This window comes from Amblyraja radiata, chromosome 3 (assembly GCF_010909765.2).
Source record: "Amblyraja radiata isolate CabotCenter1 chromosome 3, sAmbRad1.1.pri, whole genome shotgun sequence".
Taxonomy (NCBI): domain Eukaryota; kingdom Metazoa; phylum Chordata; class Chondrichthyes; order Rajiformes; family Rajidae; genus Amblyraja; species Amblyraja radiata.
In genome coordinates, this window is record NC_045958.1 from 108,456,891 (window position 1) to 108,482,029 (window position 25,139).

The 25,139-nt window shown below is 48.6% G+C and overlaps 1 protein-coding gene across 1 annotated transcript in view; it reads left to right on the top strand.

The window, feature by feature from the left end:
- The window catches only part of snx25 (sorting nexin 25), a 211,699-nt gene that overhangs the window by 85,174 nt on the left and 101,386 nt on the right, over positions 1-25,139 (top strand). Inside the window, exons 4-6 of the mRNA XM_033018822.1 lie at positions 2,064-2,280; positions 15,048-15,223; positions 20,523-20,709. Of these exons, the coding sequence (XP_032874713.1) occupies positions 2,064-2,280; positions 15,048-15,223; positions 20,523-20,709 (580 nt within the window). The remainder of the gene's footprint in view (positions 1-2,063; positions 2,281-15,047; positions 15,224-20,522; positions 20,710-25,139) is intronic.

Sequence of the window (25,139 nt, forward strand, 5' to 3'; positions counted from 1 at the left end):
ACAGAGACCCGGGTTCATAGAATATAGAACATAGAACATAGAAAAATAGGTGCAGGAGTAGGCCATTCGGCCCTTCGAGCCAGCACCGCCATTCAACATGATCATGGCTGATCATCCACAATCAGTACCCTGTTCCTGCTTTTTCCTCATGTCTCTTGATTCATTTAGCCCTAAGAGCTACATCTAACTCTCTCTTGAAAACATCCAGTGATTTGGCCTCCACTGTCTTCTGTGGCAGAGAATTCCACAAATTCACAACTCTCTGGGTGAAAATGTTTTTCCTCGTCTCGGGCCTAAATGGCCCACCCCTTTTTCTTAAACTGTGACCCTGGTTCTGGACTCCCCCAACATCGGGAACATTTTTCCTGCAACTAGCCTGTCCAATTCCTTAGGAACTTTATGTTTCTATATGATCTCCTCTCATCTTTCTAAATTACAGTGAATACAAGTCCAGTCGACCCATTCTTTCATCATATGTCAGTCCCGGGATCCCGGGAATTAACCTTGTAAAACTACGCTGCACTCCCTCAATAGCACGAATGTCCTTCCTCAAATTAGGAAACCAAAAATGCACACAATACTCCAGGTGCGGTCTCACCAGGGGCCTGTACTAGTGATGCAGGACCTCCTTGCTATCTAAACTCAAATCCTCTCGCAATGAAGGCCAAAGTGCCATTCGCTTTCCTCACTGCTTGCTGTACCTGCATGCTTACTTTCAGTGGCTGATGTACAAGCACACCCAGGTCTCGTTACATCCTGACTACGGGTGCTGCCTGTACGGAGTTTGTACGTTTTCCCCGTGACCTGCGTGGGTTTTCTCCGAGTTCACCCGTTTCCTCCCACACTCCAAAGATGTACAGGTTTGAAGGCTACTTGACTTGGTAAAATTGTAAATTGCCCCTAGTGTGTGTAGGATAGTGCAAGCGGGTGGGGTGATCGTTGGTCGGCACGGACTCGGTGGGCCGAAGGGCCTGTTTCCACACTGTATCTCTAAACTCTAAAGGGAACTCAAAATATGAGCAGAATGCTTTGCTTTTTGCCACTTAACTGGAGTGAAACCTTGAGGTGCTCATGTTAAGGTTGCTGTACTCTCCATTAGACAATAGCTTGAAGACTGTGTTTTCTCCTGTCTGCTAAGAACAATCCAAGGGAAACATGAAGGTTACCTCAGTTTATTGTCACGTGTACCGAGATACGGTGAAAAGCTTTTGATGCGTGCTAACCAGCCAGCAGAAAGACAATACATGATCACAATCGAGCCATTCACAGTGTACAGATACTGTACATGAGAAGGGAATAACGTTCCGAGATTTTCGGTTTCCTCCCACATTCCATAGACGAACAGGTTTGTAGGTTAATTGGCTTGGTATAAATGTAAAATTGTCCTTAGTTAATAGACAATAGACAATAGACAATAGGTGCAGGAGTAGGCCATTCAGTCCTTCGAGCCAGCACTGCCATTCACTGCGATCATGGCTGATCATCCACAATCAGTACCCCGTTCCTACCTTCTCCCCATATCCCCTGACTCTGCAATCTTTAAAAGCTCTATCCAACTCCCTCTTGAAAGCATCCATAGAATCGGCCTCCACTGCCTTCAGTGGCAGAGAATTCCACAGATTCGCAACTCACTGGGTGAAAAAGCTTTTCCGCATCTCCTTTCTAAATGGCCAACCCCTTATTCTTAAACTGTGACCTCTGGTTCTGGACTCTTCATGCCCCTGTCCCACTTAGGAAGCCTGAACGGAAACCTCTGGAGACTTTGCGCCCCACCCAAGGTTTCCGTGCGGTTCCCGGAGGTTTTTGTCAGTCACCCTACCTGCTTCCACTACCTGCAACCTCCGGCAACCACCTGCAACCTCCGGGAACCGCACGGAAACCTTGGGTGGGGCGCAAAGCCTCCAGAGGTTTCCTAAGTGGGACAGGGGCGTGTGTGTAGGACAACGTTAGTGTGTGGGAATTGCTGATCGGAGCAGATTCGGTGGGCTGAAGGGCCTGTTTCCGCGGTATATCTCTCAACAGCATTGATGGTGATCTTGCTCCGTGTATGTTTTGTTCTCCAGTGTTCGACTACAGCTACAGGGACTACATCCTTTCCTGGTATGCAAAGGTCAGTCGTGATGAAGGGCACCTGCACCAGATGCTGTCGGAGGACTATTGGGAGCTGGCAAAGCAGCTGCGTGTTCGACTGAGCAACATTGACATCGTGAAGGTTGTCTGCAACGATGTTGTACGCACCGTCCTCCTTCACTTCTGTGACCTCAAGGCAGCAAACTCAAGGTAAAAGATCAGTTCAAGGTGCGCACAGTAACATCTGCTCATGGTGCGACACGGGGGCGCAGCGGTAGAGTTGCCACCTCGCAGCGCCAGAGACCCGGGTTCCATCCTGACTACGGGTGCTGGCTGTGCGGTGTTTGCACGTTCTCCCCGTGACCTGCGTGGGTGCTTCGGTTTCCTCCCAAGCTCCAAAGGCGTGCTGGTTTGTAGGCTAATTGGCCTCTTGTAAAATTGCTCCTAATTGTGTACAATAGACAATTAGTGCAGGTGTAGGTCATTCGGCCCTTCGAGCCAGCACCACCGCCATTCAATGTGATTATGGCTGATCATCCTCAATCAGTATCCCGCTCGACAATTGCTTTGGTGCTACCTCCTGCACCCACACACAACTAACTGACTTCATCCGCTTCACCACTAACTTCCGTCCGGCACTCAAATACACCTGGACCATTTCCGACATCTCCCTACCATTTCTTGACCTCACTATCTTCATCGCAGGTGATAGACTTCTGACCGACATCCACTATAAACCCACTGACTCCCATGGCTATCTGAACTACACTTCTTCCCACCCTGCTTCCTGTAAGGACTCCATCCCCTACTCCCAATTACTCCGTCTACGCCGCATCTGCTCCCAGGATGAGGCATTCCACACCAGGGCATCTGAAATGTCCTCATTCTTCAGGGAACGGGGGTTCCCCTCCCCTACTATAGATGAGGCTCGCACCAGGGTCTCTTCCATACCCCGTAACACTGCTCTCTCTCCCCATCCCCCCACTCGTAACAAGGGCAGTGTCCCCCTTGTCCTCACCTTTCACCCCACCAGCCGTCACATACAACAAACAATCCTCCGTCAGTTTCGCCACCTTCAACGTGACCCCACCACTCGCCACATCTTCCCACCTCCCCCCCCCCCGTCTGCTTTCCGCAAAGACTGCTCCCTCCGTAACTCCCTGGTCAATTCTCCCCTTCCCTCCCATACTACCCCCTCCCTGGGCGCTTTCCCTTGAAACCGCAAGAGGTGCTACACCTGTCACTTTACCTCCCCCCTCAACTCCATTCAAGGACCCAAGCAGTCGTTCAAGGTGCGACAGAGGTTCAACCTCATCTATTGCATCCGCTGCTCTAGATGTCAGCTGATCTACATCGGTGAGACCAAGCATAGGCTTGTCGATCGTTTCGCTGAACACCTCCGCTCGGTCCGCATTAACCAACCTGATCTCCCGGTGGCTCAGCACTTCAACCCCCCCTCCCATTCCGAATCCGACCTCTCTGTCCTGGGCCTCTTCCATGGCCAGAGTGAGCACCACCGGAAACTAGAGCAGCAGCACCTCATATTCCGCTTGAGCAGTCTGCACCCTAGTGGCATAAACATTGAATTCACCAATTTCCGGTAGCCCTTGCTGTCTCCTCCCCTTCTCAGCTCTCCCTCAGCCTTGGGCTCCTCCTCTTCCTTTTTCCTTTCTTCTCCCCATCCCTCCCCCCACCCTACATCTGTCTGAAGAAGGGTTTCGGCCCGAAATGTTGCCTATTTCCGTCGCTCCATAGATGCTGCTGCACCCGCTGAGTTTCTCCAGCACTTTTGTCTATATTCGATTTTCCAGCATCTGCAGTTCCTTCTTAAACAAAGTACCCCGTTCCTGCCTTCTCCCCATATCCCCTGACTCATGGGGAGTAGATGGGGTGTAGGGAGTAGATGCAAAAGTGGGATTACATAGAACTATTGTGAACGGGTGATCGGTTGGTTGATGGTTGGCATGGACTCATGGTGGGATGAAATGGCCTGTTGCCATGCTCAAAAAACCCATCCAAAATAGCAATCGTGCCGCTGCCATTAGGCGCCGCCACACTCCTTCGAGGACGCCACCTGGAGCACCGGCCCCTAGTAACGGGCGCTCACCAACACGGCTTACCCACGGACCATTGCCTTGGCTCTGTCCTGAAGGCAGTGACTCAAATACTCACACTCACTCGTCCCCGGCCTATTGACGATCCCGACAGTGAAGCCGGCAGCTTTGTGCAGGATGCGGTACAGCCAGAGCTCGGCGCTGCTTGGCGCTGAGTGTTGCTTGCCGCTCAGCTGCTGCTTGCCGCTCGGCGGCTCCGCCATTGCGCCCGCCAGCGCAGGCCTCCTTGCGTCACCGCGCCTGGCCGCCGCGGCCTCGGGCCTGGGAGGTTCCGGAGATGACGGAAATCTGCGGGGCCGGATGATTCCGGGTTACGGGCCGCATTCGGCCCGGAGGCCGTAGGTTGCCGACCCCTGGTGTACATGGTGATCGCTAGTTGGCCCGAATTCAGTGCGCCAAATGGCCTGTTTCTGCACTGTATCTCTAAACTAAACTAATCTAAATATTATTATTCAGGATAATACTGCTTTTATCAGCATTCCTTCAAAACAGTAGAGGTTTGTTATGCAAAGAACAGTTAGAGATCTCACTTAGGATATGTATACAAATGTCGTTGTTATCCTGATATAAAAAGTATCTACATGTTCTAAGCAAAGATGACCTTGAAGGAAAGATCACTTGCCAAATAACACTTAAGCCAACGTTAGTCCGGCAGCTACTAAGGCGACTGACTTTAGTACTCGCCCCAATTCAGTAAGCTGTGAAGGTTTAGTTTTGGTTTAGTTTAGAGATACAGTGCGGAAAGGCCCTTCGGCCCTCCGAGTCCACTCCAACCAACGATCCCCGCACACTAACACTATCCTCCACACTAGAGACAATTTACATGTATACCAAGCCAATTAGCCTACAGACCTGTACATCTTTGGAGTGAGGGAGGAAACCGAAGATCTCGGAGAAAACCCACGCAGGTCACGGGGAGAACGTACAAACTCCGTACAGACTGCACCTGTAGTCGGGATCGAACCCGGGTCTATGGTGCAGTAAGTCAGCAACTCTACCACTACGCCACTATGCTGTCCCTTGCGCCACTGATAAGAGGAATATTCTAGAACCCATGGGCGTGCAGAAGTTACCAATTCTAGGCAGTTTCTCATATCTCCTTATTGCTTTGACGTCCTCGCTTTGTTCTATTTTGCTCGACTATATTTCGGGTGACACAGCTGACATTCGGCTGACTCAGCATTTGTGCAGAATTTAATGCTGGCCTCAGGAGCTTCCATCCAGTGACAGAAAAAATAAGATGATAGTCTTATCAATCAGGAGACACATAAGCCCAGCTGCAAGAGGTCAATTTTGCAATGACCTCCATATTAATATATCCACTTCGATGTTACCAGAACCTGACGAGGCATTGTGTGTGGGAAAGAACTGCAGATGCTGGTTTAAATCGAAGGCAGACACAAAATGCTGGAGTTACTCAGCGGGACAGGCAGCATCTCTGGAGAACATGGATCGGTGACACACACTAGGGACAATTTGCAATTATACCATGCCAATTAGCCTAAAAGCCTGTACGTCTTTGGAGTGTGGGAGGAAACCGGAGCACCTGGGGAAAACCCACACGGTCACAGGGAAAAAAGTACAAACTCCGTACTGACAGCACCCGCAGTCAGGATCGAACCTGGGTCTCTGGCGCTGTGAGACAGCGACTCTACCGCTACGCCACCGCCACTTTAGGAATAAATGCTCAAATATCTCTTTCGATGGACACAAAATGCTGGAGTAACTCAGCAGGACAGGCAGCGACTCTGGAGAGAAGGAATGGGTGACGTTTTGGATCGAGACCCTTCTTCAGCTGAGTTACTCCAGGCTTTGGTGTCCACCTGACCGAACAATGCTCCCTTCCTTTCCATTCCATTGGTAGCACAAAGCATGTACATCTGCCTAATGAAGGGTCACGACCTAAAATGTCTCCTATCCATGTTCTCCAGAGATACTGCCTGATAGGGTGGTGCAGTGGCATAGTTCAATCCGGTTTCAATCCTGACTACGGGCGATATCTGTACGGAGTTTGCAGTTTCTCCCCGTGAGCACGTGGGTTGGCCCCGGGTGCTTCGGTTTCCTCCCACACCAAAGGCGTACAGGTTTGTAGATCAATTGGTCGGTGTGGACTTGGTTTGGCCAAAGGGCCTGTTTCAGCACTGTATCTCTAAACTAAACTAAACTAAACTAAGGAGTAGAGTTTGGCAACATATACTTTCTTCCAGATAGACAATAGGTGCAGGAGTACGCCATTCAGCCCTTCGAGCCAGCACCGCCATTCAATGTGATCACGGCTGATCATCCACAATCAGTACCCCGTTCCTCATCTCCGTTCTAAATGGCTTACCCCTTATTCTTAAACTGTGACCCCTGGATCTGGACTTCCCCAACATCGGGAACATGTTTCCTGCCTCTAGCGTGTCCAATCCCTTAATAATCTTTGGAGTATTTCCTTCGCTCCATAGATGCTGCCTCACCCGCTGAGTTTCTCCAGCATTTTTGTCTACCTTCGATTTTCCAGCATCTGCAGTTCCTTATTAAACATTAAACACTTAATAATCTTATATGTTTCAATAAGATTCCCACTAATCCTTCTAAATTCCAGAATATACAAGCCCAGCCGCTCCATTCTATCAACATATGACAGTCCAGCCATCCTGGGAGTTAACCTCGTGAACTTACACTGCACTCCCTCAATTGCAAGAATGTCCTTCCTCAAATTTGGAGACCAAAACTGCACACAATATTCCAGGCGTGGTCTCACTAGGGCTCCGTACAACTACAGAAGGACCGTTTGCTCCTATACTCAACTGCTCTTGTTATGAAGCCCAACATGCCATTTGCTTTCTTCTCTGCCTCTTGTACCTGAACGTGATATGGTTCAGGTTCAGAAAACTGAAAGCTATATAGAATGCTCTATAGATGATAACATCTTACCACTGGTTTAAATTAAAATGACATCAAGCCTGGGGCTCATGAGTTGGAGGAGAGGTACTGTGGCACAACTGGTAGAGTTTCTGCTTCTCAGCGCCAGAGACCTGGGTTTGATCTTGACCTCGGGTACTGTCTGTACGGAGTTTGCACGTTCTCCTCCCTTTGACGGCGTGCGTTTGCTCCGGGTGCTCCGGTTTCCTCCCACATCCCAAAGACGTGTGGCTTAGTAGGCTAATTGGCCCTCCATAAATTGTCCCCAGTGTGCAGGGAGTGGATGCGAAAATGGGATAACGCAGAACTAGTGAGAACGGATGATAGATGGCCGGCATGGACCTGGTGGGCAGAAGGGCCTGTGTCCATAGCAGTATCTGCATCAACTCAACTAATGGGTGCACAAAACAAACACATTTTACTGAATGTGTTCCTCACTCAATTTGTTTTCCCTTTTTTTTGGTATCTCTTGTTATTTCCTTCTGGATGTCATTCTCTGGATACTTTCAAGCGAGAGATAAATAGGGCTCTTAAAGATAGCGGAGTCACGGGATATGGGTAGAAGGTAGGAACGGGGTACTGATTGTGAATGATCAGCCATGATCACATTGAATGGCGATGCTGGCTCAAAGGACCGAATGGCCTCCTACACCTATTGTCTATTGTCTATTGTCTATTAACGTGTGTCTAATGATAGCATTGTTATGATGGCCCCCATCTCCACCCCAATTTATTTCTGTGCCACTAAAATATCTGTCTTAGTCAATAACAGATTGCTGGACATTTCCGACATTTCCAGTGTTGACATTACCGACCTCATTAACTCTAATCATATCAATTCATCTCCTCATAATCAACAATTAGTTTAGTTTGCATATATTTATTTTTCTTTATTTTTGAAATCTCAAGGCAATGGAATCAAGTGACAACTTGGGGGCGGCCCGGTGGCGCAGCGGTGGAGTTGCTGCCTCACAGCACCAGAGACCCGGGTTTGATCCTGACTACGGGCGCTGTCTGTACGATCTCCCCTTGACTGCGTGGGTTTTCTCCGGGTGCTCCGGTTTCCTCCCACACTCCAAAGACGTGCAGGCCTGTAGGTTAATTGGCGTCTGCAAAAATTGTAAATTGTCCCTAGCGTGTAGGATAGTGCTAGTGTACGGGGATCGCTGGTCAGCGCGGACTAGGTGGCCCTCCGCAGATTCACCACCCTCATCATTCCATTCCTCCACCTCAACCATTCCTCTTCATCGCCTTCCTTTACGGGGGTTAGGGGTTATGGGGAGAAGGCTGGAGAATGGGGTTAGGAGGGAGAGATAGATCAGCCATGATTGAATGGCGGAGTAAACGATGGGCTGAATGGCCTAATTCTGTTCCTAGAACTTATGAACCTATGACGTTATGACCTGACCAGCTGAGTTACTCGAATGCCTTTAATATTCAGCATGGGGTTGCATGGTTTCCACAGTGGTAGAGTTATGGGTAGAGCCTTATGGGCGTGTCCCACTTAGGCGATTTTTTAGGCAACTACAGGTGACTAGTTTGTCACCACATGTTCGCCGGTGGTTGCCAGGAGTAGTCTCCTCAGTCGTGCAAAAAGTCGTAGCGTCTTTCTGGTCGCCGCTAAATTTTCAACAGGTTGCAAAATTTTCGGCCACAGTGGGTTTGACGCCAATGAGCGTGGCTTGACTTCTCCTGACGTAGGCGCTGTCGTAGGTTGTCGCCAGGGTGATGTAGGTTGTCACCGTTTTTTTGGCGACCCGCTATATCTATGACAGTCGCTGGCATTTGCCCAAAAAATTGCCAAGTGGGGCAGGCCCATTACAGCACCAGAGACCCAGGTTCGATCCTGACTACGGGTGCTGTCTGTGCGGAGTTTGTGCGTTCTCCCCCATGACCTGCATTGGTTTTCTCCGGGATCACCGGTTTCCTTGTGCATGACATTGTGCACAAGAAGTTAAATATTCTGCAGTGTTTTGCAGATTCTCCTTGTGATTTCTTTGAAACTCTTATTTACTCAGAATTTGCCTTCGGACCTTTATATTCTGAGCAAACATTATCTCTGTACTTATAAAACTCTGATCTTGGATATGTGTGTATTTGCGTGTGTGTGTTGTTCGTGTGCGTTTCACATCTCCTCGAAAACACGACGCGCTAACGGTGACATTTTTACATATTCCGATAGAGATTTACACAATTATGTCAAAAATCGCCTTATTTGAAAATTTCATGCATTATTTCTTGCGTTATTTATGAAAATGTTCACAAATCTTAAATAACTTAGAAAATAAACGAGATGGTCTCACTGATGACATCACAATGGATCCGATTGCCTGCCTCTGCTCGCGCTGCGAGTGATGTCACCCCTGTTCTGTCTTCTGTACTTCTTGGCTTTTTAACTTTTATTTCTTTAAATTCGTCACTTAGCGTTTTTAAACTGCTGCTCAGGTCGTGCTGTGCACTCCGCTGGGCTCCTTGAAGTTCTTGAACATGGCGGCGGCGGTAGTTATCGCTGCGCGGGTGAAGGTGCGGGGCAGCGTGATGGGAAGGTGGCCATAGCAGGGACTCGGGGAATCGTGACGCCTTTTCCTCGCTGGTGATCCCAATCCCACCTGGCGATCTCTGGCCGTCATGGAGGATGACCTCTTCTCCTTCCCCCCCGCCCGATCGTCTGTCACGCAGGAGGGTTTCCCCTCGCAGAAGCCACGATCGGCCGGCCCTCCGCTACTTTGGACCGTCCTCAGATCGCGCCCAACCGCAGCCTCCCTCGAGTCGTGGGCCCCGCAGCCCGCTCGGGTCCCCTCCTCATCACCCCCCCTCCTCATCTCCCACTCCTCCTATCCCCCCCTCCTCCGCCCCCACCTCCTCCTCTCCCCCCTCCTCCACTCCCCCACCTCCTCCTCTCCCTCCCTCCTCCTCTCCCCCACCTCCTCCTCTCCCCCCTCCACCTCCCTTCCCCTCCTCCTCTCCTACCTCCTCCTCTCCCCCCTCCTCCTCTCCCCTCCTCCTCTCCCCCCTCCTCCTCTCCACCCCTCCTCCTCTCCCCTCCTCATCTCCCCTCCTCCTCTCCCCCTCCTCCTCTCCCCCATCCTCCTCTCACCCCCTCCTCCTCTCCCCCCTCCTCTCTCCCCCCCTCCTCCTCTATCCCTTCTCCTCTCCTCCCGCTCTCCCCACTCCTCCTGCCGCCTCTCTCCCTCGTCCTCTCCCCCCCTCCTCTCTCTCCCCCTTCCCCCTCTCTCTCCATCCTCCGTTCTCCCCTCTACTCCCCTCTCCCCCCCTCCTCTCTCTCCCACTCTCCCCCTCCCCCTCTCTGCCCCCCTCCACCCTCCCCTTCCACCTCCCTGCCCCTCCCTTGACCCCCCCTTCCCCCCTCCCCCCACTCCCGCCCCCTGTCACCCCCCCTCCTCCCCCCTGTGTGTGTGTGGGGTGGTTTTTGTGTGGGTGACGCCACAGCCCCACCCCCCCCCCCCCCCCGTGTTGAGGGGATGGGACCCAACGGGTCCCACTTAGTCTAGTTTGTATTTAGATTAGGTGTTCTTCACTAATGAGGGCCAGGTTTGGGTAGCGACAGTAGCTCATGACCCAAATGCATGGTTCAGTAGTGAAAAGGTGGAGGCGTAGGTCTGAATGAAAATGAGAGAGAGATTTTTAAATCTAGTCCTGGAAGTATTGTATCAGAAGAAACTACTGATGCTGGTGTTTGGAAGTATTGTACACCTGCATGAAACAAAAAATGAAAATTATAAATGTACTTGGATATTATTCCCGGAAGCATAATATTTATTCAAGGTACAAACTAATCTCTAGGATTTGGATTTGACCAAGCCTGAATATTAAGTGAAAATCAACATGTCTGAGGAAGGATGTGTTGGCTCTGGGTCAATAGACAATAGACAATAGGTGCAGGAGTAGGCCATTCGGCCCTAGGAGCCAGCACCGCCATTCAATGTGATCATGGCTGATCATCCCCAATCAGTACCCCGTTCCTGCCTTCTCCCCATACCCCTTGACTCCGCTATCTTTAAGAGCTCTATCTAACTCTCTCTTGAAAACATCCAGAGAATTGGCCTGCACTGCCCTCTGAAGCAGAGAATTCCACAGATTCAAATCTCTCTGGATGAAAAAGTTTTTCCTCATCTGCGTTCTAAATGGCCTACCCCTTATTCCCCAGAGGAGGTTTACAAGAATGATCCCAGGAATGAGTAGCTTAACATATGATGAGCGTTTGACTGGGCCTGTACTCGCTGGAGTTTGGAAGAATGAGGGGGGGGGACCTCATTGAAACGTACAGAATAGTGAAAGGCTTGGATAGAGTGGATGTGGAGAGGGTGTTTCCACAAGTGGTAGAGTCTGGGAATAGAGGTCATAGCTTCAGAATTAAAGGATGTTCTTTTAGGAAGGAGATGAGGAGAAATTTCTTCTTTTTTTAAAAATATTTTTATTGAGGAAAGACATTATTCTAATAGAGGGAGTACAGAGAAGGTTCACCAGACTGATTCCTGGGATGTCAGGACTTTCATATGAAGAAAGACTGGATAGACTCGGCTTGTACTCGCTAGAATTTAAAAGATTGAGGGGGGATCTTATAGAAACTTACAAAATTCATAAGGGGTTGGACAGGCTAGATGCAGGAAGATTGTTCGCGATGTTGGGGAAGTCCAGAACAAGAGGTCACAGTTTAAGGATAAGGGGGAAATCTTTAAGGACCGAGATGAGAAAAACATTTTTCACACAGAGAGTGGTGAATCTCTGGAATTCTCTGCCACAGAAGGTAGTTGAGGCCAGTTCATTGGCTATATTTAAGAGGGAGTTAGATGTGGCCCTTGTGGCTAAATGGATCAGGGGGTATGGAGAGAAGGCAGGTACAGGATACTGAGTTGGATGATCAGCCATGATCATAATGAATGGAGGTGCAGGCTCGAAGGGCCGAATGGCCTACTCCTGCACCTATTTTCTATGTTTCTATGGTCCGGTTTCCTCCCACACTCCAAAGACGTGCAGTTTGTCGGTTAATTGGCTTGGTATAATTGTAAATTGTCCCCAATGTGTGAAGGATCTGCTTTGATCTGCTATCCAAGCAGATCAGATACATCATACATATGTAAGTACAATCTCAAGTACAATAGGCAGAGCAAAGGGGAAGATACAGAGTGCAGAATATAGTTCTCAGCATTGTAACACATCAGTTCCAGAGACAAAGTCCAATGTCCACAATGGGGTAGAGGTGAAGTGGATTGGACAGTACCCTAGCCCAAGTTGGCGATATGCAGAGTACTGCCCTGCCGACTTCAAATTCAGAAGATTCAGAAGATTTTATGGTAGGGATATGAGTAAGTTTAGTTTAGTTTTGAGATGCAGTGCGGAAACAGGCCCACCAAGTCCGCACCAACCTGCGATCACCCCGTACACTAGAATTTTCCTACACAATAGGAACAGTTTACAATTTTTACCAAAGCCAAATTAACCTACAAACCTGTGTGTGTGGGAGGAAACCGGAGCACCCGGAGAAAACCCACGCAGGTCACGGGGAAAACGAACAAACGCTGCACAGACAAGCGCCCGCGGTCAGGATCGAACCCAGATCTCTGGTGCCGTAAGACAGCAGCTCTACCGCTGCGCCACCGCTCCGCGTCTCAGTAGATGGAGTTTATTTGGAGTCGGTGTTACAACATAGGAAAATGAACATTTCAGATGCATTTCAAATGCATCATCCATTCGAAAGCAAGACAAACGTGTGAGACTGAGGAGTTTAATTGTGTTCCTACAATTGCTCTTTTTCATGGTATTAAGGAATGGCTTGATGCAGTCTGTGGGGAAACAAAAGAGAATTGCTTCTCTCCCTAATAACGTCCTTTCTACTGATCAGCACATAATCCAACATCCAATGCATGCAACCTTCTCTTCTTATCAGCTTCTTATCTTCTCTTCGCCCCATCCAGTTCATGCCGACCATCGATCACCCGTTCACATTAGTTCACATCTGCAGAGAGTCATCGACACGGCCCAGAAGATCACCAACACACACCTGCCTGCCCTGGAAGAGATCTATCTCGCTCCCGTTGCCTGCGGAAGGACTCATCTCATCCCCGCACATCATTTGTTTGCCCTTCTGCCCTCAGGAAAGCATTACAGGTCCATCAAATCACACACCACAAGATTAACAAACAGTTTCTACCTCAAGGCCATCACCACTCTGAACTCCACACTGAACACACACCCCCCATAGCCAATATTTTGCACTGCTATAACCCTATACTGTGAAATATTACTCATTCTGACGACGTTTTTCTTGCCGTTTTTGCTGTTTTCATTGCGGTTATTTATTTATCTGATACGTTGGAGCTCCGCTCGGGCAATGCGCCTGAAATTTTATTGTATGTGTTTACAATGACAATAAAGTGTAGTATTATTATTATTATTCTATGTTATCCCCCTTTTGCATCCATTCCCTACACACTCGGGACGATTTTATAGATCAGTTAACCTGCAAACCCGCACGACTTTGGGACATGGGAGAAAACCAAATATAGGCACATAGATGCAGGAGTAGGCCATTCGTCCTTCGAGCCAGCACCGCCATTCAATATGATCATGGCTGATCATCTAAAATCATTACCCCGTTCCTGATTTTACTCCACATCCCTTGATTCCGTTAGTCCTAAGAGCTAAATCTAACTCTCTCTTGAAAACATCCAGTGAATTGGCCTCCACTGCCTTCTGCGGCAGAGAATTCCACAGATTCACAACTCTCTGGGTGAAGAAGTTTTTCCTCATCTCAGTCAGGTCGGGGGGAGTTCCCCCCGCCACGGGTACCATGTAATCCCGTGCTACCTGCTCCACGATTGGATAGTCGGCAACTAAACCATCTCCCCCACCTGGTTTGCCGGGTGAGGAGGGGGCTGTGGACCCCCAGCAGGACCAAAAACAAGACCCGTCAAAGAGCGGATGAGCTTCTAGCGAGCCAACGGTCATCCACACTTCAGTAGAAGTTGCGATCACTGTCGTACACGGCATTGTAAGGAATGATGATAAACCACACACACACCAAAATCCTATACTTCCAGCGGCGGAAGTCTGCAGGAACTGGAGGACAGAGATGTGTGGTGTGTCTGTCACCGTTCCTGTTGGAAACCAGCACCACTGAGTCGCTAATGTTTTCAACGATGATGAATGAATCTATCCTTGTCTCACACCCTTTGTCTTTTGAGCTCTGGTTCTTGTCCACCCCTTTGTCAATCAAAGCCCTCCATCACCTGTATCCACCTATCACCCACCAGACTTTGTCCCGCCCCCAACTCCGGCTTTCTCCCACTGATTACACTCACGCTAATGAAGGGTCCTGACCCAAATGGTGGCCCATCCATGTCCTCCAGAGGTGCTGGCTGGTCTGCTGAGTTGCTCAATAATTCCATGATACTTTATTGTCACATGTACCTTGATCCAGTAGAATGCTTTGTATTGCCTACAGCCCGGTAAAATCATACAGCAGCCCCTCACCCGGGCAGTACACAAGAGCCGCCATGTTTCTGGAGCCGACAACGTTACATAAATTCACCGAACGGTCCTATCTTCCGCCTGCCACCACCATGTAGCTATCGGCGGCATGGGCCCCACTCCCAGCTTTTACCGCTCCCCCTCTCTCTCGATGGTCCCCCTTCGCTCTCGACAGTCCCTCATCGCACTCGACAGTCCCTCATTGCACTTGACAGCCCCCCTCACTGTCGAAGGCCCCCCCTCTCTCGACGGCCCCCCCTCTCTGTCGACGGCCCCCTCTCTCTCTAAGGCCCCCCCTCTCTCTCTCTCGGGCCCCCCTCTCTCTCGATAGCCCCTCCTCGTACTAGACAGCCCCCCTCCCTCTCGATGGCCCTCCTTTGCACTCTTTTTTTTCAAGTTGAGGATTGTTGCCCAAGGTGTGAAATATGTATAAATGTTTAATGTTGCCTAATTCCTTTTTTTCAGGCAAGAGGTGCAGCAACCGAAACCCTTCCCCCTGCACCCGTGCTTGAAGAGCAGCATGGACGAGGACCAGTTCCTGCAGATGTGCTCACGTGTCCTGGTGCTTTGCCTCTTAACGTCAAAAGACATCTCCTCTCGCAGCCTGCGGATTGTCCTTGCTGAAATATTAGCCATGAAAGGTACGTGGCAGGAGTGCTGTGGGACTGCAGCTGAATGCACAGTTACACCATTACCATTTTGCTTCACACTTATTGTTTAATTTAGTTTAGTTTTAGAACTATAGCGTGGAAACAGGTCCCTGCGGCCCACCGAGTCCGCACCGAACAGCGACCCCCACGCGCTAACACTATCTTGGGGACTCACTGGGAACAATTTACACTTTTTCCTACAAAACTGTACATCTTTAGAGTGTGGGCAGAAACTTAAGATTTCAGGGGAAAACCCACGCAGGTCGCGGGGAGAACGTACAAACTCCCTACAGGCAGCACCCGTAGTCAGGATCGAACCTAGGTCTTTGGTGCTGGCATTGTAAAGGGCCTGTCCCACCTGGGCGTCATTTGCGTGTCATTTACGTGACAACATTTGCGCGTCACGACGCATGACACGCGCGTCGTGACATGCCGTGATGCTCGCTTAGTGCGCATTATGCACGCATGGTGCGTGGTGGCGTAGGCAGGGTCGCGCGCGGCGCCCCAGGATTTTGGGATTCACAAAATCTTTGCGCGCCACCTGCGTGATGAGCATATGACGCCCAAGTGGGACAGGCCCTTTCGGCAGCAACTCTACCTCTGCGACACGGTGCCGCAGAACTTAAACTGAAAGTGCAGGAGTAACGCAACCGGCCAGGCGGCATCTCAAGGAAGACGGGTCTCAACCGGAAACGTCTCCCACTCCCCATCGCAAAGCAGCATCTGTAGTTTCCAGTGTCTCCATCTTGTTTCAAGCCTATGCGTAAGAAGGAACTGCAGATGCAGATACACCAAAGAAGACACAAAATGCTGGAGTAACTCAACGGCTCAGGCAACATCTCTGGATATCTGAGCCGTGGAGCCATAGAGCACATCTGTTTCGGCACTTCCTCCGTTTTAATGAAGGATCTTCAACCTGAAACTAACACTGCTTCATTCCCCAACTCAGCATCTCTGAATTCCTTGCATACCTTTTAAATGCCTCTAAAATTCTGACATTCAAATTCACGTAAATTACTTTCAAAAATAATGTAATATTCATGCAACAAAAATATAATTAAAATTTGATTAAAAAGCTTATTTTAAAGAATAGGTCTTGCAATTTGCTACGTGCTCCATGGGCTGATTATTCCCACTAGAGTCATCGACCCACAGACACACAGAGACACAGACACACGGATCCACAGACACACGGACCCACTGACACACAGACACACAGACACACAGACACACAGACCCATAGACACACAGACACACAGACACACTGACACACAGACACACAGACACACAGACACACAGACCCATAGACACACAGACCCACAGACCCACAGACCTATGAGGCTCTACAAGGCGCAGGTCAGGCCACATTTGGAATATTGTGAGCAATTTTGGGCACCATATCTGAGGAAGGATGTGCTGGCTCTGGAGAGGGTCCAGAGGAGGTTTACAAGAATGATCCTAGGAATGAGTAGGTTAACCCATGATGTGCGTTTGCCAGCATTGGGCCTGTAGCAGTAGTAAGCCCCCCTCGGTCATGACTGACCATGGGTGATGCATCCTAGTTTGCAGGTGATGTGTGGGCAGATGCAAGCCTGGGCAATGTCATATGGAGGACAGGCTGTTGCCCATGCAGCACGTCCCCCCTCTCCACGTCGCTGATCGATCCAAAGGAACAGCACTAGGCCAGTATTTGCTGGTGTTTAGAAGAATGAGGGGGGGACCTCATTGAAACATACAGAATAGTGAAAGGCCTGGATAGGGTGGATGTGGGGAGGATGTTTCCACTAGTGGGAGAGTCTAGGAATAGAGGTCACCGCCTCAGAATTAAAGGACGTTCTTTTAGGAAGGAGATGAGAAGAAATTTATTTAGAGGGTGGTGAATCTGTGGAATTCTTTGCCACAGACGGCTGTCGAGGCCAAGTCAATGGATATTTTTAAGGCAGAGATTGATAGATTCTTGATTAGTATGGGTGTCAGGGTTTATGGGGAGAAGGCAGGAGAATGGGGTTCGGAGGGAGAGATAGATCAGCCATGATTGAATGATGGAGTAGACTTGATGGGCCGAATGGCCTAATTCTGCTCCTATCACTTATGACCATAGGGCCAGGGAGCCAGAGAGTACATCTGTTTCTTCACTTTCCCAGTTTGAATGACGAGTCTTCAACCTTCAACACAAACACTTTTTTTCCCCAAATGCCGCTTCGCCTGCTGTTTCAAACATTTTCTACTTTTATTTCAGACTTCCAGCATTTGCAACATTGATTTTCTGCTTCAGTTTAGTTTAGTTTGGTTTAAAAACGCAATGCGGAAACAGGCCCTTCGGCCCACCGAGTCCGCACCGACCAGCGATCCCCGCACAGTAACACTATCTTACACACACTAGGGACAATTTACATTTATACCAAGCCAATCAACCTACAAACCTGCACGTCCTAGTGAAATATGGATCGTAAAAATCATCCATTAGTTTATCGAACTGCTCAAAATTAACCGATAATGTTTACAGCATGAAGGTCATGGCTGTTGCACTCAAAGGGTTGGCCATCAAGGGATGTATACACGTACAAACCATGGAAGCTCCCATTAGTATTGATATTCCCCTGAGGAGACGATCAATTTTGTCATTAGGTCTTGCTTCCAGCGTGAACTTTTTCTGTAAATTAATCCACAATGACATGGAAATTCAATTAGGAATTGAATTCCCATTAATTTTCTACTTAGAACGTACACGAACGAGTTCAGTGAAGGAAGGAACTGCAGATGCTGCTTTATACCGAAGATAAACACAGAGTACTGGAGTAACTCAACGGGACAGGCAGCATCTCTGGAGAAAAGGAATAGATGACATTTCGGACCGAGACCCTTCTTCATATATTAATTAGGTTAAGGTCCTAGGTCTTAGGTTAAGTGCTGGAGTAACTCAGCGGGTCAGGCAGCATCTCTGGAGAACATGGCGACCTGTAACGTCACCTATCCATGTTCTTCAGAGATGCTGCCTAACCCGTGATGTTTGGTGGCATTTCAGGTCGGAACTCTTCTTCAGACTGAAAGTAGAGGAAACCCTCTACTTTCAGTACGAGAAAGAGTTCCGATCTGAAACGTCACCTATCCATGTTCTCCAGAGATGCTGCCTGTCCCGCTGAGTTACTCCAGCACTTTGTGTCTATCTTCGGTATAAACCAGCATCTGCAGTTCCATTCCTGCACACTAGTTCTATGCTATCCCACTTTTGCAATCCGGGGAAATTTTATAGAGGCCAATTATCCGACAAACCTGATGCTCTGGGATGAGGGGAGGAAGCCAGAGCACCTGGAGGAAACCAGTGTAATCATGGCCAGAACGTGCAAACTCCACACAGACATCACCCGAGCTCAGGGTCTTAGACAATAGACAATAGGTGCAGGAGTAGGCCATTCGGCCCTTCAAGCCAGCACCGCCATTCAATGTGATCATGGCTGATCATCCTCTGGTGCTGTCGGACAGTGGCTCTACTAGCTGTGACTCTGTGGAGCCTATTTATATTATGAATAAAAGGGCAGTGGTGAATCTGTGGAATTCATTAGTACAGTGAATTGCTGTGGAGGCCAAGTCAATGGATATTTCTAAGGCAGAGATAGATAGATTCTTGATTAGTATGGGTGTCAGGGATTACGGGGAAAGGCAGGAGAATGGGGGTGAGAGGGAAAGATAGATAAGCCAAGATTAAATGGCGGAGTAGACTTGATGGGCTGAATAGTGCCTGCCTTCTCCCCATATCCCTCGATTCCACTAGCCCCTAGAGCTCTATCTAACTCTCTCTTAAACCCATCCAGTGATTTGGCCTCCACTGCCCTCTGTGGCAGGGAATTCCACAAATTCACAGCTCTCTGGGTGAAAATTTTTTTCTCACCTCAGTCTTAAATGGCCTCCCCTTTATTCTAAGACTGTGGCCCCTGGTTCTGGACTCGCCCAACATTGGGAACATTTTTCCTGCATCTAGCTTGTCCAGTCCTTTTATAATTTTATATGTTTCTATAAGATCCCCCCCAACATTCTAAACTCCAGTGAATACAAGCCTAGTCTTTTCAATTTTTCCTCATAAGACAGTCCCGCCATCCCAGGGATCAATCTCAGGGATCCCTCAGTGATCTACCTGCGACTCCACCTTCAGGGAGCTGTGGACCTGCACTCCTAGATCCCTCTGCTCTACAACACTCCCCAGAGGCCTACCATTTTTAACAGACCGCCCACAGACTGTCAGGATGGGGTCCAATTACTCCCCAGTCCTGACGCTTAGCACAGGTGCGCCACAAAGATGTGTGCAGAGTCCAATATTGTATACAATATACACTTACGACTGTATACCAACACACAGTACAAACAGGATCATCAAGTTTGCGGACGACACGACTGTGGTGGGACTGATAAACAACGATGACGAGTCTGCCTACAGGGATGGTCCAAAAACTGACCGTCTGGTGTACCAAAAACAACCTGGTACTAAACCCATCAAAGACAAAAGAACTTGTCGTTGACTTCAGGAGGAAGAGGAGAGAGGAACCTGCTCCCTTATACATCAAAGGGGACATGGTGGAGAGAGTCAATGACTTTAGGTTCCTGGGAATAAACATCTCCCAGGACCTCAAATGGCAAATGAACACCGTCACTCTCTTGAAGAAGTCTCATCAGCGGCTGTATTTCCTGAGGTCTCTGCGGAGAGCTAACGTCTCACAGCCGCTGCTGCTGTCCTTCTATCGATGTGCCGTGGAAAGTATCCTCACCTACGGAATCCTGGTGTGGTTTGCCAGCTGTACTGTGGCTGAGAGGAGGGCGCTGCAGGGAATTATAAAAACTGCGCAGCGCATTACAAACGCTAACCTGCCCTCCTTGGATGACATATACAAGGCCCGATGCTTGCGCAGGGCCACAAATATCAAGAAGGACACATCCCACCCTGCCAACCACCTTTTTACTCTGCTACCCTCGGGGAGGCGACTCAGGTCTCTGCAGGCTCGCACCGGTAGACTAAAAAATAGTTTCTACCCATGTGCGGTAAAAGAGCTTAACTCCAATAGTGAACACTGGGAAGCAAGAAGTAACTTCGAGGAATACCGCTAAATTCTTTTAAACTTTTTAAAAAATGTATCTATTATTTTACTATTAACTGTACATATGTGTATTGGTTGTTGTGTTGTATTTCTTTTAACGGAGGAGAAGCAAATGGAATTTCGTTGCTCAGTTTTGTGCAATGACAATAAACATATTCTATTCTATTCTATTCTATTGTGTATGTGTCTGTTGTTGTTCACAGTACTAAAACCGATGGTGGAACTGCTGAGTGACCCTGACTACATTAACCGAATGCTGCTGACCCAGATGGAACGCAGGGAGCAGGTGAATGAGCATCACAAGAAGGCCTACACTTACGCCCCTTCCTACGAGGAGTTCATCAAGCTCATCAACGGCAGCTGCGACGTGGAGTTCTTAAAGCAGCTGAGGTAATGATTGCAAAAGCCATCCTTTACTTTTAGTTTTAGTTTCGTTTCGGGATACAGTGTGGAAACAGGCCCTTCGCCGCCGACCGACGCTCACCCCGTACACCAGCTCTATCCTGCGCATCGGGGACAATTTCCAGAAGCCAATTAGCCTACACATCCGCAAGTCTTGGAAATGTGGGAGGGAACCTGAGTCCCTGGAGAAAACCCACGCGGTCATAGGGAGAACGTACAAACTCCGTTCAGGACGGCGCCCAATAGTCAGGATCAAACCTGGGTCTCTGACGCTGTAAGGAAGCAACTCTACCGCTGCGCCACCGTGCCGCCCGATTGTACTCGGCTGTGATTAGTGTCACTTTATGACGGTTACTCAATAGACAATAGACAATTGGTGCAGGAGTAGGCCATTCGGCCCTTCGAGCCAGCACCGCCATTCAATGTGATCATGGCTGATCATCCCCAATCAGTACCCCATTCCTGCCTTCTCCCCATACCCCCTGACTCCGCTATTTTTAAGAGCCCTATCTAGCTCTCTCTTGAAAGCATCCAGAGAACCGGTCGCCGCCCGCTGAGGCAGATAATTCCACAGACTCACCGCTCTCTGTGAGAAAAGCTGTTTCCTCGTCTCCGTTCTAAATGGCTTACTCCTTATTCTTAAACTGTGGCCCCTGGTTCTGGACTCTCCCAACATCGGGAATATGTTTCCTGTTTCAATGAGATATCCTCTCATCCTTCTAAACTCCAGATTATACAAGCCCAGCCGATCCATTCTCTCAGCATATGATAGTCCCGCTATCCCGGGAATTAACCTTGTAAACCTACGCTGCACTCCCACAATAGCAAGAATGTCCTTCCTCAAATTAGGGGACCAAAACTGCACACAATACTCCAGGTGTGGCCTCACCAGGGCCCTGTACAACTGCAGAAGGGCTTTAAACTGCTCCTTGGCTCATCATCTGTTTTCTTGTTTAAGCTCCTGATGTTCAGTCTCCATTTATTCATTACTATTATTGCAATCTGGCCATTCTGAACAATGGTTTCGACCCGAACCGTCGCCTATTCCTTCGCTCCATAGATGCTGCCTCACCCGCTGAGTTTCTCCAGCTTTTTTGCCTACCTTCGATTTTTCCAGCATCTGCAGTTCTTTCGTAAACATTCATTTATCACATTAATTTGGGCCTGAACAAACTACTCAGTTCTCATGCAGACTCAGTCATCTTTTATACACCAGTCTAATTAGTGCTTTGCATTGGCTTTTGTCAAGCATACGAGACGAATAATGGAAAAACAAAATTTGTTCCAGTCTTAATATCTAATGTCACCATTGAGCAGATTCGAGGCATATTGAAGATTGCCAGGTTCAGTGAAAAAGTTTAACTCTCTGCTAACAAATATCTGCACAAAGAACACTTTCATAGAATAAAAACAACTTGTTGGAAATACTCAGTGGGTCATGCAGCATCTGTGGAGGCAAAGGGGCTGTCGATGTTTTGGATTGTGACCCCAGTTTAGGTTTAGGGTTAATATTGTCACGTGTGCCAAGGTACAGTGAATAGCTTTGTTTTGCGTGCTATCCAAAAAGATCCGAGATTCTATACATTACTACAATCAGTCGAACCCAAGCACAATAGTTGCTGCCTTACAGCGCCAGAGGGCCCGGTTCGATCCTGAATACGGGTGCTGTCTGTACGGAGTATGTACGTTCTCCGGGATCTCCAGTTTCCTCCCACACTCCAAAGACGTGCAGGTTTGTAGGTTAATTGGCTTGCTTTTTCGTGTAAATTGTCCCTAGTGTGTGTAGGATGTTGGAAGCGTGCAAGGATCGTTGACTGGCGCGGTGTCGGGCAGCCAAAGGGCCTGTTTCCTAAACTATTAAGGGAGCTCAAGAATATGAGCAGAATGCTTTGCTTTTTGCCACATAATTGGGAGTGAAACCTTGAGGTGCTCATGTCAAGGTTGCTTGGCTCTCCATTAGACGACAGCTTGAAGGCTGCCAAGGACAATCCAAGGGGAACAAGAAGATTACCCCTGATTTGGTTCAGTTTAGTTTATTGTCACGTGTACCGAGGTACAGTGAAAAGCTTTTGTTGCGTGCTAACCAGTCAGCAGAAAGACAATACATGATTACAATCGAACCATTTACAAATACATGATAAGGGAATAACGTTTAATGCAAGGTAGAGCCAGCAAAGTCCGATCAAGGACAGTAAGTGAGTCACCAATGTCACCGGTGTCAAAGGACTGTCGTTATCGACAAGTTTAAAATAAAATTCCAGAATCTCAGCTCTGGAATTAAACAAACGACAAAGATATGAGAGTACATAAGTGGAATAGAAAACATTAATGTCAATAGACAATAGACAAGAGGTGCTGGAGTAGGCCATTCGGCCCTTCGAACCAGCACCGCCATTCAATGTGATCGTGGCTGATCATCCCCAATCAGTACCCCGTTCCTGCCTTCTCCCCACATCCCCTGACTCCGCTATCTTTAAGAGCCCTATCTAGCTCTCTCTTGAAAGTATCCAAAGAACCGGCCTCCACCGCCTTCTGAGGCAAAGAATTCCACAGACTCACAACTCTCTGTGTGAAAAGGTGTTTCCTCATCTCCGTTCTAAACTGCTTACCCCAGATCTTGTCGAGATCGGCTTCACAACCACACGGACATGTATACAAACGGATAAAACAACAACTTTTGAACTGATGCCTCGAAGTACTGCCTGTACATTGAAAAGCAGATTGAATGGAGCAGTGGAAGCAAAAGGTCTGAAATTAATTAATAGGCATTCGTAGAGTCATGCAGCATGAAATCTGGCCCTTCGGCCCAACTTGCCCACACCAACCAAGGTGCCCCATGTATACTAGTCCCACCTGCTCGCGTTTGGCCCATGTCCCTCAAAATCTATCCTGTCAAATTCCAATTCTGTAAGAGGGTAGATAATAGTTTAGATAAATAGTTTCCATCTCTGCCTATGTAAACCACTGTGAGTTGAATTTTTAGGGTAGAAAGGAAATTTTGCGTTTCACAATTTTCGATAGTACAAAAATCAGTATGGTATTTGTCTGGCATTTTTCTTGACATTTGTTAACATAGAATATAGAACGACATAGCGCAGGAACTGGCTTTTCAGCCCACAATGTCCATGCCGAACGTAACGGCAAGTTCATGCTCCATTCCCTGCGAGCGGCACAGTGGAGTAACGCTGGAGTTGCTGCCCGACAGCGCCAGAGACCCGGGTTCGATCCTGACTGCGGATGCTGTCTGTACGGAGTTTGTACGTTCTCCCCGTGACCTGCGTGGGTTTCCACTGAGATCTTCAGTTTCCTCCCACACTCCAAAGAATTACAGGTTTGCAGATTAATTGGCTAGGTATAAATATAAAATTCTCCCTAGTGTGTGTAGGAGAGTGTTAATGTGCGGGGGATTGCTGGTTGGTGCGGACTCAGCAGGAAGAAGGACCTGTTTCCGTGCTGAATCTCTGAACTAAACTAAACGTATATCTACAGTATATGCCGATCCAAAAGCCTCTTAAACGGCTACTATCATATCCGCTTCCACCCGCTACCCCTGGCAGCACATTGTGGGAACCCACCGATCTCTGGGTTTATGGAACAAGCTGCCAGAGGAGGTAGTTGAGGTTGGGACTATCCCATCGTTTAAGGAACAGTTGGACAGGTACACGGATAGGACAGGTTTGGAGGGTTATGGACCAAGTGCAGCTGGGACATTGTTGGCTGATGTGGACAAGTTGACGCAAAGGGCTGTATCACTCTATGACTATGACGCTCTGTAAATTATCTGCCCTGGACATCTGCTTTAAACTTTCCCCCTTTTATCTTAAAGCTGTGTAAAATTAAAGCTTGGCTGGGACATCTCCCTGACATTTTCTTCTTTCATCTTAAAGCTATGTGAAAAAAATAAGTTACCCTCTATTGTACGTTTTTAGACATACAGTTTTAACATTGGAGTGTGTCGGAAGGAACTGCAGATGCTGGTTTACACCGAAGATAGACAAAATTCTGGAGTAACTCAGCGGGTCAGACAGCATCTCTGGAGAGAAGGAGTAGGTGACGTTTCGGATCGAGACCCTTCTAACCCTAACCCTAACCCGAATGCTTAAGGGCCTGTCCCACTTACGCAACATGTTGAAAATCCAGCGGCGACCAGAACAAGGTACGACTCTTTGGGCGACTACTCACGACCGTACAGGCTTCACATGTCGCCTGTATGGTCGTGAGTTGTCTCCTCAGTCGCCCAAAGAGTCGTAGCGTCTTTCTGGTCGCCGCTGGATTTTCAACATGTTGAAGATTTTCGGCGACCTGCAACGACCTACGACGGGTGCCGGCAGTCGCCGAATAAGTCGCGTAAGTGGGACAGGCCCATTAGACTCATGGGTCCGAGGAAGGGTCTTGACCCGAACTTCACCTATTCCTTC